Here is a 14,053-nt window from a genome sequence, read left to right as displayed (position 1 = left end):
CGGAGTTTACAATACCTGGCAGAGCCAGATTTAGCTGGACACCGCCGCATCTGCATTGACTGTAATGGGATCCAACTGTGATCCTGCTGGTCTCAGGCATAAATGCCAGCTTTCAGCCAGACAGACACTGTTGCATTCAGCAGTTTTTGTCTGTCCGACAGCCAACATTTTTGCCGGAACAGGCTACTGGAAGAACCTGCCAGATTTCTAAACGCAACTGTCGACGTAACTGAAGTAATAAGTGATGTTGCACAATGCTCACACATTACTATTGCAAAATACGCCTGACACTGTTATTTTTTATCATTTTTCAGTTGACCAATTCATAACAGAAGTACACTGATTAAGAAATAACAAAACTATTGTGTTTTAGCGGGCCTGCTAGTGATAGGCTGGGTCTTCATTGGGATTATTGCATGCATGCCAGTCTTGGTCTAGTTTTTGCTTGTTTGAGCCAAACGTATTAAGAGACGCATGCCTCTTGATTATTTTGGCACATCCACTTTTTAGAAAAATAGTGAGCAATAATATTTTTGTGCAAATGGTGGCTTTCGTAAAAATGTGTGATTTTCTGGCTTGGTAAATTCCACCCTAGTTTGGCAAACCTTGGCACAATGAGTTTGCAGCATCGGGCTACATAAATTGGATAAAAAGAAAACCCCACTGCGCCCCAAGGGTGCAAGTAAAGGGCATGATCGATGATGCAACTCTGAGCCAAAACTGTACTTCCATTTTGGCACAAAATTCTGTCAAAAATTAAGCCAACCAATAGTTGGTATAGAATCAGAGAAAATGGTCTATCCCTGCACCAGATTTATCATCCAGTCTGAGCCCCTGTGATAAATATTTAGACTGTCAAGTCTAAGTTTACACTGTCTACAGTTTAGACAGGATCAGTAAATCTGCCCCGTTGATGTTGCCCTGGACAAAATTAAAAGTGGGGCCCCAAATTCTTAAAGGAAATGTGTCACCAAAAATGTTATCTGTCAGTTAAAACCAGATAGCAGCACATCTCTTTATATGAGGGTGTCCATCTTGCCTCAGCTATTCTTAACAGCATTTAGAAAATTGCTTTATGGCTACCCCATGGTCCATAGGCACAATGGTCAGGAGGGGACATCATTGACTTCTATAGGAGAGTTTTCTAGACATGCTCTGTGACCTCTTGCAGAGATCATTGTACAAGGAAGGAATAGATAAGCTTTGACAATCACCTATTGTAAATGGTGTATCCTGTCTTATCTATACACAGAGGTGATACCATTACAGGCAGGATTAGAATGAGTAAACTGCAGTAAAGTAATCTGTACAAACCAAGAAGTGGAGCCAATTATTAGACATAGTGACCAGTGCAAAAACTGCAGGATTTTTGGTTTTAGTTTAAATATTAAAAGTGACACGGAAAATTAAAAACAACATCATCAAAAATTCGTTAAAATATGTAAACATAAAATAAATGATTTAAACAGCAGGTCATTCTAATGACACATTCCCTTTAAGTATTGCCAACTGTCAAATTCATTCAATGTCAATGTTGGCAGTGCTGCAGTGATAGGTTCCATCTACTACACAGTGACAGAGCTGTGTATGTTCTTGTGCCAACTTCTGGTGCTGCTACAAACATAGACCCAAGACATCCGTGCAGGCACTTTATACCATTATTTACAAATAGTCTTTTGGACTAATATTTGCCATATTTTCACATCAGGTAGATGTAATAGTTGATCAATAAAGTGCATTCATATTGCACCAGTATTGATTCAGATGTCAAGGTAATGGTAATCCTTACATCAGGTTTAGGCAATTGTCAATGGAGAGATTTTCTTTAGGGTTGACACTTAACAGGCAAGACGTCTGTAATAATTCTAAGTCCAAACTATTGCACACTGGTCCTAAATATGCTGTTTTCTACTTACCTTGAGCTATCCAATAAGGGCATTTCCCTCGCGGCAGGCAAACTCTCTGTGTCATTATTTTCAGAATGCTCAGCTGAAGGATTCAGGTTTTTAGGTCTCCACTATATCCCGAAAGGCTTTTAGTGAATAAGGACAATTCTGCGTACTAATTATCCATTAGTGTCCTGGCACTTGGAAAGTTGCTCTCAGGCACTGGTGCTGATGAGGTCCATAAGCTGGATTCAGCTGTAACCCTCACTAGGCTTGCTTCATATTTAGACATAGACTTGTGATCTTGTCCTTGGCTGCTATAGATAAATGTTAACTGTACTCCCTTTAGCTTCGCCATGACCTAAGGGTAGAAATAGCAGACTACATGGTGGACGATGCCTGTTTCTCTCCTCCATACACTTGCTTTCCTCCTCTCACTAACTACTTAATTTCCCCTCTACTCTCCTTGACTACATTCTTCATTCTGCTTTCTCATTCTTTCTCATCCTGAGCTAGACACACCCAAGCTATATACACTGTCTGTCCAAAAAAAAAGTCGCCACCAAAAAACAAAAAGGTCACACACTCTAATATTTCGTTGGACCGCAGTTTAGCTTTGATTACGGCACGCATTCGCTGTGCCATTGTTTTCGATAAGCTTCTGCAATGTCACAAGATTTATTTCCATCCAGTGTTGCATTAATTTTTCACCAAGATCTTGCATTGATGATGGTAGAGTCTGACTGCTGTGCAAAGCCTTCTCCAGCACATCCCAAAGATTCTCAATGGGGTTAAGATCTGAACTCTGTGGTGGCCAATCCATGTGTGAAGATGATGTCTCATGCTCCCTGAACCACTCTTTCACAATTTGAGCCCGATGAATCCTGGCATTGTCATCTTGGAATATGCCCGTGCCATCAGGGAAGAAAAAATCCATTGATGGAATAACCTGGTCATTCAGTATGTTCAGGTAGTCAGCTGACCTCATTCTTGGAGCACATACTGTAGCTGAACCTAGACCTGACCAACTTCAGCAACCACAGATCCGTCCTGCCGCTAGTGACTGTGGGCCCCCGGACTGCCGCTCCGTCCCCATTGACTATAATGGGGGCGGGGGCGGAGTTCTGGCGGAGGCACGGCAGCGCACTGCGAGAGGCTGTCGGAAGAAAACTACGATATGTCCGACATTTATTCCGGCAGCCTCTCGCCGTGCGCTGCCGTGCCTCCGCTGGAACGCCGCCCCGCCTCCATTATAGTCAATGGGGACGGAGCGGCAGTCCGGGGGCACACATTCACTAGCGGCAGGACGTATCCGACAGGCTGTTCACCCGACGGAACAGCCTGCCGGAGGTCCGTGCCGCTAGTGTGAAAGTAGCCTAATCAGTCCAAAAGACTATTTGTAAATAACTTCTAGTGCTGGGGCAACAGCCAAACAGCTGACCAACGGATATGCAGGATGTCGGACCCCTGGCGATCAGCTTGTGGCGGCCTATCCCAAGGAATAGGTCATCACAACACCTGGACACCCCTTTAAGGCTGTGTGCAGGTGTCACATGGGACTGCAGGAAGTAGCGGGGTGGTTACATAGAGGGTGACCCCACTTGTGTGGTGCACTCCCCACTTCTTCCCTAATACTTAAAAACATTTACATTTCTTTTCCTATTTACTTTAGTCCCACTTGGGAAGTTGAGATTCCATGAGCTTTACTGCTCATACAATGAACTGCAATACTTCATTGTACATGACAGACCTGGGGGCCCCTTGCTGCCTTAGCAACCATCGGTACCCCACAATTATAAGGAGGAGGAGGAGGAGCAACAGAAGAGACCCACCCTTTGTCTAACCACTAAGGTGCCTTGGTCGCTATTGAACACAACATCTAAGGGGTTAAAAGGCCAGATCTCAACCATTACAGCAGGTACTCGGCTGCTTCTGATGCTGCAGACACACTGACAGTTCCCACATGAGCAGATTGCCGTTATAATACAGTGCTGGATCACTGAGGACTCCTTCCAGCCCGGTAGTATTATGGGACTGCTCATTAATGAATTATTACATTATTTATATCTCTTCATTTATAAAGTCTATTGTTAACATATAGAGTCACAGCTTTCACCAGGAGCAAAAATTCATCCTTTTACATCCTGAACCCCGCTTCCCTGGGGCTACAAACTTGCACCGTGCCCCTCCCAACTGAAAGGTGGATATAACTGAATTCAGTCTAGACAAGGCTCTGTCTGCTAAATAAATCATCATCCGCTGCACAAATCTCTTTGGTTGGCTGACGGAGCATTGTCCAGACTGTATATAACAGTATCCACTCCTCAATGAGAGCAGGGCTAGGACTGTACTAGTTTGCATTTGCTGCCTCTGAACGTCAATTCTCATTTATGTCAACAAATACCCTGAAAATGGTGAGAAATTGTAACAAATTATATTATTATACCTGGACTTTCCTACAGCGATTAAAGGGTTTCAGTCACCTGAAAAATGGGTATTAAGCTGGCTGACAATAGCGATGTGCTAATGTCAGCTGAACAGAACTATATTAGTGCCATCTCACTGCCTGAAGCCTTTATTGAGAAAAACAAACTTTTATAATATGCTAATTAGCCTCTAGGAGCAGGGGGGGGCCCGTTGCACCTGCTCCTAGGGGCCCCATTTGCCCACCTCTTTTCACGCCCTTCTTCTCTTGATTGACAGGGCCAGTTCTGCGCTGCTCTCCTCCCGCCGGCTGTGTCTACTAAGAAAATCTTGTGCCTGCGCCGTCCCGTTCAGTATTCGGCGCAGGCGCAGTGAGGGAAGGACGTTCTCTGGCAGCTGGCTTCTTCACTGTGACGTATTTAGTGCAGGCGCAGTGAGGAAGCCAGCAGTCGCCGAGCGTCCTTCCCTCACTGCGCCGAATACTGAATGGGACGGCGCAGGCGCGAGATTTTCTTAGTAGACACGGCTGGCGGGAGGAGGGCAGCGCTGCCCTGGCCCTGTCAATCAAGAGAAGAAGGATGTGAAAAGAGGTGGGCAAACGGAGCCTCTCGGAGCAGGTGCAGCCCCCCCCCCCCCGCTCCTAGAGGCTAATTAGCATATTATAAAAGTTTGTTTTTCTCAATAAAGGCTTCAGGCAGTGAGATGGCACTAATATAGTTCTGTTCAGCTGACATTAGCACATCGCTATTGTCAGCCAGCTTAATACCCATTTTTCAGGTGACAGAAACCCTTTAAGCCTTATTTATGTAACAATGAAAACCCTCTTTAAAGGGAGTCTGTCACCTCCATATGGCCATATACAGTAGGCTCTGTAGCACACCTATACAGGATTGTAACAGTACCTTTGTTCTTTTCTTTAGACTTGCACCAGCAGGAAAAACAAAGTTAATTTCATATGCAAATGAGCACTCGCAAGTGCTCAGGGGCGGCGTTCAGAGTGTAGGTGCCCAGGGGCGGCGTTCAGTGTGTAGGTGCCCAGGGGCGGCATTCAGTGTGTAGGTGCCCAGGCTGCTCTGCCTTCTTTTCACTTTACTCCTCCCCAGCCTCTTCCTTTGCCCGCCCTCCAATTCCGGACCTATCGATGAGGCAAGAGATTTGGAGGGCGGGCAAAGGCAGAGACTGGGGAGGTGTAAAGTGAAAAGAAGGCAGAGCAGCCTGGGCACCTACACACTGAACGCCGCCCCTGGGCACCTACACTCGGAACGCCGCCCCTGAGCACTTGCGAGTGCTCATTTGCATATGAAATTAACTTCGTTTTTCCTGCTGGTGCAAGTCTAAAGAAAAGAACAAAGGTACCGTTACAATCCTGTATAGGTGTGCTACAGAGCCATGTAAGCACTGTATATGGCCATATGGAGGTGACAGACTCCCTTTAACTACATTATTTGTAGATCATTAACATGGTATGTGGCAGACTATGTGATTTACTTGGTAATCAGGGTACTTTCACACTAGCGTTTTTGTTTTCCGGTATTGAGTTCCGTCCTAGGGGCTCTATACCGGAAAAGAAATGATCAGTTTTATCCTAATGCATTCTGAATGGAGAGCAATCCGTTCAGGATGCATCAGTTCAGTCCCTCTTATGTTTTTTTGGCCGGAGAGAATACCACAGCATGCTGCAGTTTTCTCTCCAGCCAAAAACCCTGAACACTTGCCAGAATGCCGGATTCGGCATTATTTTCAATTGAAATGCATTAATGCCGGATCTGGCCCCAAGTGTTTCAGAAAAACTGATCCGGTTTTGTGGTCTGCGCATGCGCAGACATTTAAAAATGTGAAAAAGATAAATACCGGATCCGTTTTTCCAGATGACAATTGGAAAGACGGATCGGGTATTGCAAAGCATTTGTCTGACGGATCTGCATCCGGATCCGTCTGACAAATGCATCCGTTTGCAACCAGATTGCCGGATCCGGCAGGCAGTCTCGGCAATGGAACTGCCTGACGGAATCTTCTGCCGCAAGTGTGAAAGTACCCTAAAAGTCTCTCTAACATGTGGTTTAGTTTACAATCAGAACATCTGCATACAAATGTGTTTACTGCCCACTGTATGCAGTCATGGCTGAGCAGCCTGACCGGAACAGGGAGCAGGATCGCCTCCCTCTTCCACATTCCTGTCAGGCTGCTCAGCCATGACAGCATATTGCACCATTACTATCTACTGTTGCTCAGAGTTTTTGCTCTACAACAGATAGTAATGGAGCAACAGTGCATGTGATATGTCATCATAGCTGAGCAGCAGAGTAAATTGAAGGCAGGCATCTTAGCACAGTGCAGCGAGGTCACACCCTGACTCACTGCCCTAAGTAGCTCTACAAGTAAAGGCAACCTGTCCTAGTCTCATTTGCTGGAAGCCATTTTTATACAATTCCAGGAGAACCCCTTTAATCACTGTATATATGAAAAGTTCTACGGATATGTAATTTACTTTGAGTTTGCCACACTTTAGAGATATTTGCTTGCTGTCACTGAATAAGAACATTCTTGTTTGGCATCAGAGGTAGCCTGATGCATTGTAGCAAACTGCCAGAAAGATTTGCGCAGCTGATGCGTTTAGCTCATAGAAGATTGCCTAGACTGAATACATCTCTTAGCTAAGAGAAGGACTAGAAAGGGGGGGGGGGGGGGGGTGACCTCTGGTACCCCAATGAATTCTAAAATTGAATAGACCACAGCTGTAGTGCCAAGTCACCCTTACAGATTCTCCCTGCGCAGCAGCACCCCTGTCACTGGCTATAAAAAGCCCCATTTGAGTGAATACTGCCAGCTGAAGTTCCCTCCAAAGTCACAGGTTGGGGTACTTCCCTGCATGGAAAACTTAGAAAGGAAATCACTGCTAAAGCACTTCTGCAGTCCCTTCATCATCAAGATTGGCGGGGTAACTCGAAGTCTGCAATCAGAGGGACACGCAATCACTTTGTAAAATGGGAAAGCACCTTAAAGGGGTTTTTCGGTAATAAATCACTTTACTTATATACTCCCCTGCCCCTTGCTGCTCCTGTCCTGTGCTCTGGCTTCCGCTCGTCCAGGTTCCAGTCACAGGCTTCCTCTCTTTCAGCCAGGGCATGGACATGGTCATGTGCACCACTGCAGTCAGTGACTGGCTTCAGCAGGGACATGTGCAGCTGGCGCCTCCCCCCAGGGCCCTTGTTTTGTCATGACGCTAGTTGCAGTAAAGCAACAAGGGCATAGGGCCCCTTTTAGTGATATGTATGGTACCCAGGGTAGAAATGCCAGAGTGATGGTGGGTGGCCTAAATGTCCCCTAATGGTGTTGCACTTGTCACGGTGCTCCTATGTAGATACACTGGACCCTAGGTGTTGGCTCCGCAGCAAATGAAAAGGGGGTTGATGATGAGATGATGAATAATAAACTGGGTCCAGACCTTGGGATGAAGTTGATAACAGCTTTACTTGAATAAACGCTTCTATAAACAGTTTACAGGCTTTGTCTTGGTTTCCAGCAGGCGTTGGCATTAACTGTGGCAGGCAAACTCCTCTCTGCTACGTCTGTTGCTCTCTAGCTCTGCTGTGCTAACAGGATAACTGTAGAATTTAGCTGTAGCTGTAGGCTTTACTTTGCTTGGTAATCTGGTCTGTCTCTAGCTTTGTCCAGGGAAAACTTTTACTCCTGGTTTCTGAGGCTTTATACTGTGACCTTCAGATACATTTGAGCTGAAGGTGCTCTAGCTCTCCTAGGCAAGACTCGTCCAGGAGGGACGGGCTCCTGCTGCACACCCTCCCTTGGCAGGGAGCAAGCTAGACTGACTCCTAACTAGACTAAACTCCTCCTTAGAGGGAGCTAGTATGGAAAGTTCCACTCTAGGTAAAATAGCTCTGCCATTGTTGTCGCCATCTGCTGGTGAACCAGGCACATTACACTTGAACATTACAGTTACATGGAAATAGATATGCACATTATGCAGGACCTGGAAATACATACATGTGATGACATGAGGTTAACCATAGGAGACAGTAGCAAGGTACAAAGGAGGTAACGGCACTCTGGGGTGTTACACATATCCTCATGTGGCACAGCCGACCATGTCCATACACGACCAGGAGAAAACAAGCCGGGGCTGGATGAAAGGAAGATAGCGCACAGGAAAGGAGAGGAGGGGAGCAGATAAGTATGACTTTTCCATAGGTGATAACGGCTACAGGACATAAATAAAAAGCGATTTATTACCGGAAACCCCCTTTAAATACATTTTATTTTTTTATTTTTATAGACTTTGACCGGTATTCATTGCCTGAAGTTTATCTGAGAACTTGACTCTTTATTCACCGTCTAGAATGGGTTATCATATACTATCTATCAGGACTACAAAACTAAACACTCGTTTATCCAGTGAGAGATCTAGAATTTTTTATGGATACAAATTAAACAAGGAATGAAACAGTACGATGAATAGAGAAAATAATTAAAGCCGGTGGAACAGGGACGCTACCAAAGAACAATTTATTAAAAATAGGAAAAGTTAAGAGGACAATACATGCAACATGTTTCCAAGGCATGCCGTTGTCTCCCTCAGCATCCAGTCAAAATGCTTTGCACATATTGTCCTTATATCCTTTTTATTGTTTTTAATACATTGTAGTTGCCTCTGCTCCGCTGGCTTTAATTATCTATTCCACTTACTGTACCATTGGGACCTTCACATAATTCCCGAACAGGAGGGATCTACAGCTGAGAACATCATGGGATCGGACGGCAAACCAGAGTCGTGTCTGCCTTTGCACAATCTGTTACTCAGTTCGAGTTACCCCTTACCCTACTCTAGATTGTCTTTGGGTAAAGTGCAGAGCGTCGCCAGTTTCTTGTTTTTATTTACAGAGAAAGAAAAAGTTATTTTTAGTAAAAGATGCACCAAACAATAAACTAAAGGTCTAAATAGTAGTCAATGACCGAAGCGGCAAGAGAATAGATATACGGTTACATGTGTCTGTGGCATATCTCTAAGGGCTCATGTACACGGCCGTAGTTTCTGACTACATCCGATCTGCATTTTTTGCAGATTGCATGCGGACAGATTAGTTTTAATGGGGCTGAAAAAGATGCAGACAGCACGTTCGTTTTGCCCCCCAAAAAAATAAAAATTTTAGACAGAAGTTAAATAAATGGTGGCATGCACTTAGCTGGGATCCGTGTTTTGTGGATCCGCAATTTGCAGACCGCAAAACACTTACGGCTGCGTGCATGAGCCCTTAAGGTGATGTGAACCTTGCCTAATTAATTCCCCTAAATCTTGTATGTTCCCCTCATGTCTTACAGATTGTAAGCTTTTTATGTTCTTGCACTGTATTTGTATGGCACCTGTATGTCACTATGTTTCGTTATCAAAGTTTCCTCTATTTAGTGAAGCACAAACACCAATATTATCTAAATTCTGCAGAGCGGAAAGGTTTTGTTTCCACAAACTATTCAGATATAACCAGCACACAAAATTAGCAGATTTCACATAGGACTGCAGTAAACCTATAAATGAACAGGTCTGCAAAGGAAACCATGCCAAATTACGTTCTGCCGCCTCTAAGGGGTTAATCCTTCAGCTTATTTCTGTGATTAACTAGAAGTAGCTGAAGTTGTTTTATCTAAGGATGCCTTCACACGCTTCGGATTTTGTTGCAAAAATCAGTTCTATACATTTGAATAGAATGGCAAACACGTGGATTTCTGCAAGCCCCATTAAGGTCAATGGAACAGATTTTCAGTTACAGAAAATAACGCAATGTGTGAAGTCGTCCTTAGGAGCAGAACATGACCCGGAGGATTGAAGACAGACAAGGTAGAAACAAAAGATTCCAAGCGGAATTAAATGGTACTCACTCATTCTAGGTGCTGTAGTCAGTATGGCCAAACTCAGTGGCAGGAGAGACCATAAAAGTGCAGTAAAAGAACTTTTTCCCCTCATTTCTCTGCTGTTTTTTCCTTTTTAATGCAAATATCTGAGATGTAGCTGCTTTTTTGTAGTCGTACAAATCTTTGCTCACAGTGAGTCATTAGGGGAGAAGTGACGGCAAACTCGTGTGTTCCCAGAAATATGATTTCCTGGCTTTTTTTTATGTACAGAAGTATCCACCCATGACAGCCCTTTCTCCTCCTACAAATTCATGATGGTTTCCTCCTGCAGAAATACTGCTTCTACTGGAGGTCAGAGAATCATAACCCTAGAAGGACATCACTGCATTTCTGGACAGTTGCCAATGGCTGCTCTGCCTGTGTGAAAGATCCAGTTTAACCTGAAAAGTGGGATAGAGAGAAAAAAAAACAGATCTGATCTAGCTTTGCTTATCGATTATTAGTGAAAAGTGGTAGGCAATTAAGAGTGCCGTGTTTGTGTGAGGGGAGGCGGGGCTTTAATTATTTAAACCTGGCTCTCCTGCCCCCACTTGTCGGTTTCGAACGCTTTCGAATCGGCTCGTGGGTTGGCTGTCCTTCCAGAGAGGTCGCGTGTCTCGTTGTTAATTCGTGTGGTCGGCTGCGTCGGGCTCATCGGTGCGGAGTATAGGTAGGCCGGGGGGATGCCCACCCGCCTCGTTTATTTATGTCATGTTACGCGGCCGAGCGTGGCCACGGTCCCCAGCCGCACCTGGGACTGCCCGCACTTTCCGATCCGGTTTCAGGCTCCCCCGCTCACATGCAGCGTCCCCCAGGCTAACGGTGCAATAGCCTCCTCGGTCACCCCTCACCTGTTGCTCTGCTGCGGCCAGTCGCACTCCCGCTCATACCATCGCGCGCAGCGCATCGCTCACGCCGCCCACCGGCTTCACAGTGCGGCTTACTGCCCTTCGGCTCTCCAGCAGGTTCTTAGCTGAGAGAGGGCGACACCTACAGGCAGACCATTCTTACAGGTTTAGTGTAAAACATATGAGTGGGACAGGGATACAAAGTGGATTTTATATAATAAATAACTAGTTAAATTTTTTATGCATCCTGTATAGCAAACAGATCAGGAATGATACTCTGAATTTAATGATTTATCAAACTGTATACATTTATGGGACATAATACCAGAATGCAACATCATTTGTAGATCTATTTGGATAATGGATGAACTAGATAACTAGTAAACAGTAGGAAGAAGCAGATAACATGTTTGTACCGGTCTATAAAACCAGATGCACTCAGTGTTTCGTCATGTAGGGCCTGACACAGTGGTAGTGACATTCCTAACCTATATCCACCTAAGTTAATGAGTAATTTTATTTTTAAAACAATATGACCTAAGCTGGAAATGCCATAGGTCTGAACACGCCTGAGACAGGTGAAAGTGTCACCAGTTACTGGTACTGCAGTCCAGGTACTGGGCTCCTTGCTCAGCACTAGTGTCTAGGTACTAAGGCAGGCGTCAGTTGGTAAAAAAAAAAAGAAAAAGGGGCTTTATTAAATAAGGGGATTGCCACTACGCCTCGGGCACGTAGCCTGGCCGCCCATAGCACATACGGTACGTGGGGAGTTAGTGGCTCGGGTTCGGGGCACAGCCGCGACAAGCCGGTGGATATTTTAGGGAGCGGTTGCGTGGGGGAAGGATCACTCAGCCGGAGTTCGCTCACTCACATGTCTGTCCTTGTTTATTCAGGTCCACAGGTGGTTGGCTACTTTGCGATTCTGCGGGGTTTGTGGCTGTAATGGCCGCCAGGTGAGTCAGGTGTGGTGCGCATGCGTGGGCCACCACTTTACTCCCGCGTGGACTGGGTATGGTGGCCTATCTAAGCTCAGGCCACTGACGCATGTCTTGCAGGGTGGCGCCTACAGTCGTGGCCTTTGGTGGGAAGTTGTTAAAAAAAAAATATATATATATATATATAATTGTTGGTTTGCCAGGTCTGTCACGGCTACAGACTTGGTACAAAGCCCTGCCACGACTGCAGGCATCGGTCTGTCACGACTACAGACTCGTTATAAAGCCCTGCCACGACTGCAGGCATTAGTCTGTCACGACTACAGACTCGTTAGAAAGTCCTGCCACGACTGCAGGCATTAGTCTGTCACGACTACAGACTCGTTAGAAAGCCCTGCCACCAGTCTCATGTCAACAGACTCGTGAGGTAATACTACCACGTCTACAGGCGATGGTCCGTTACCGCTACTCTCGATGTAGGGTCCCCTCACGACTACAGGGGCTAGTCGGTCACATCCACAGACTCGGTCGCACTCCCGTTGACTACAGGCACTGGGTGGGCATCTACGGGTAGTTGCGTCACGTCTACGCACGCGGGTCAGCCACAGCCTGGGAGGTCAGCCTTCACGGTCACAGGTAGGTCTGGTCAGGCTTCAGTCTCCCAGCGGGTTCCAGTCACAATAACCAGCCCCTAGGTGAGGGGGGGCACTCCCGCACCGGCGCACAATGCCAGGGAGCTGTGCGGCTCCTCACGCGGCACACGATTCAAACCAGCGGGGGCCGGGGCCCGCGGTAAAAGAAAGGGCTCTTTCTGATCCGGTGCACATTGCCAGGGAGCGGCGCTGCTCCCCACGCGGTTTGAGTGTCCAGCCTGCGGTGGGTCGGCCCTAGCTGAGGGGGGGGGGGGGCTCCCTCGCACTGGTGCATTCTGCCAGGGAGCAGCATGAGCTCCCCACGCGGCTGGGGGTAAAGGTGCAGGGGACACCGTGTCCCCGCTCCTCATCTTCAATAAAGTCTGGCACGGGCCGCCGTGCCGTTAGGTAGGCAGGGATCAGGGGAAGGAGTACTAGGCTCGGTCAGGGAGAGCAGATCATAGACGGTGGCTGGCTTCCTGCTGCCGGCCGTACATAAGGTTCCAAGGGGGTTATTTAGGCACAGGATGTTAGTTAGTCCGTGCAGGTGACCTGCGTTATACCATGCTCTTCATGCTCGTACGCAGAGCTGTGCCCATACGGGAGCTGCTTAAGTGGTTTATAGTATTAAAAAAAATTAAAAAAAATAAATAAAATTGTATCAACCGCAATTAGAGTCTCTCACGCATGGCTTCTCCGTTTTAGGTTACACATATGACTCCGCCATTAGAGTCTCTCACGCATGGCTTGCCCGTTTTAGTTTCCACATATGACTCCGCCATTAGAGTCTCTCACGCATGGCTTCTCCGTTTTAGGTTTACACATATGACTCCGCCAGTAGAGTCTCTCACACATGGCTTCTCCGTTTTAGGTTTACACATATGACTCCGCCATTAGAATCTCTCACGCATGGCTTCTCCGTTTTAGGTTTACACATATCACTCCGCCATTAGAGTCTCTCACGAATGGCTTCTCCGTTTTAGGTTTACACATATGACTCCGCCAATAGAGTCTCTCACGCATGGCTTCCCCGTTTTAGGTTTACACATACGGATCTGCCAATAGAGTCTCTCACGCATGGCTTCTCCGTTTTAGGTTTACACATATGACTCCGCCATTAGAATCTCTCACGCATGGCTTCTCCGTTTTAGGTTTACACATATCACTCCGCTATTAGAGTCTCTCACGAATGGCTTCTTCGTTTTAGGTTACACATATGATGCCGCCATTAGAGGCTCTCACGCATGGCTTCTCGGTTTTAGGTTTACACATATGACTCCGCCATTAGAGTCTCTCACGCATGGCTTCTCCGCGTTAGTTTTAAACATATGACTCCGCCATTAGAGTCTCTCACGCATGGCTTCTCCGTTTTAGGTTTACACATATGACTCCGCCATTAGAGGCTCTCACGCATGGCTTCTCCGTTT

At 46.3% G+C, this 14,053-nt stretch overlaps 1 protein-coding gene across 2 annotated transcripts in view; it reads right to left on the bottom strand.

Annotated features, from left to right (window-relative positions):
- LOC120977924 (interleukin-13 receptor subunit alpha-1-like) overlaps positions 1-10,423 on the bottom strand; it is a 135,474-nt gene extending 125,051 nt beyond the window's left edge. For both annotated transcript variants that reach the window (XM_040406095.1, XM_040406096.1), the window contains exon 1: positions 10,200-10,423. In XM_040406095.1, coding sequence (XP_040262029.1) covers positions 10,200-10,284 — 85 coding nt within the window. In that variant the 5' untranslated portion in view covers positions 10,285-10,423. The remainder of the gene's footprint in view (positions 1-10,199) is intronic.
- Between the last annotated feature and the right edge of the window lie 3,630 nt (positions 10,424-14,053).

Source organism: Bufo bufo, chromosome 8 (genome assembly GCF_905171765.1).
Source record: "Bufo bufo chromosome 8, aBufBuf1.1, whole genome shotgun sequence".
In the NCBI taxonomy this organism is placed as follows: Eukaryota; Metazoa; Chordata; class Amphibia; order Anura; family Bufonidae; genus Bufo; species Bufo bufo.
The sequence above is the reverse complement of the archived record's forward strand: the minus strand, read 5'-3'. Positions and strand labels throughout refer to the sequence as shown.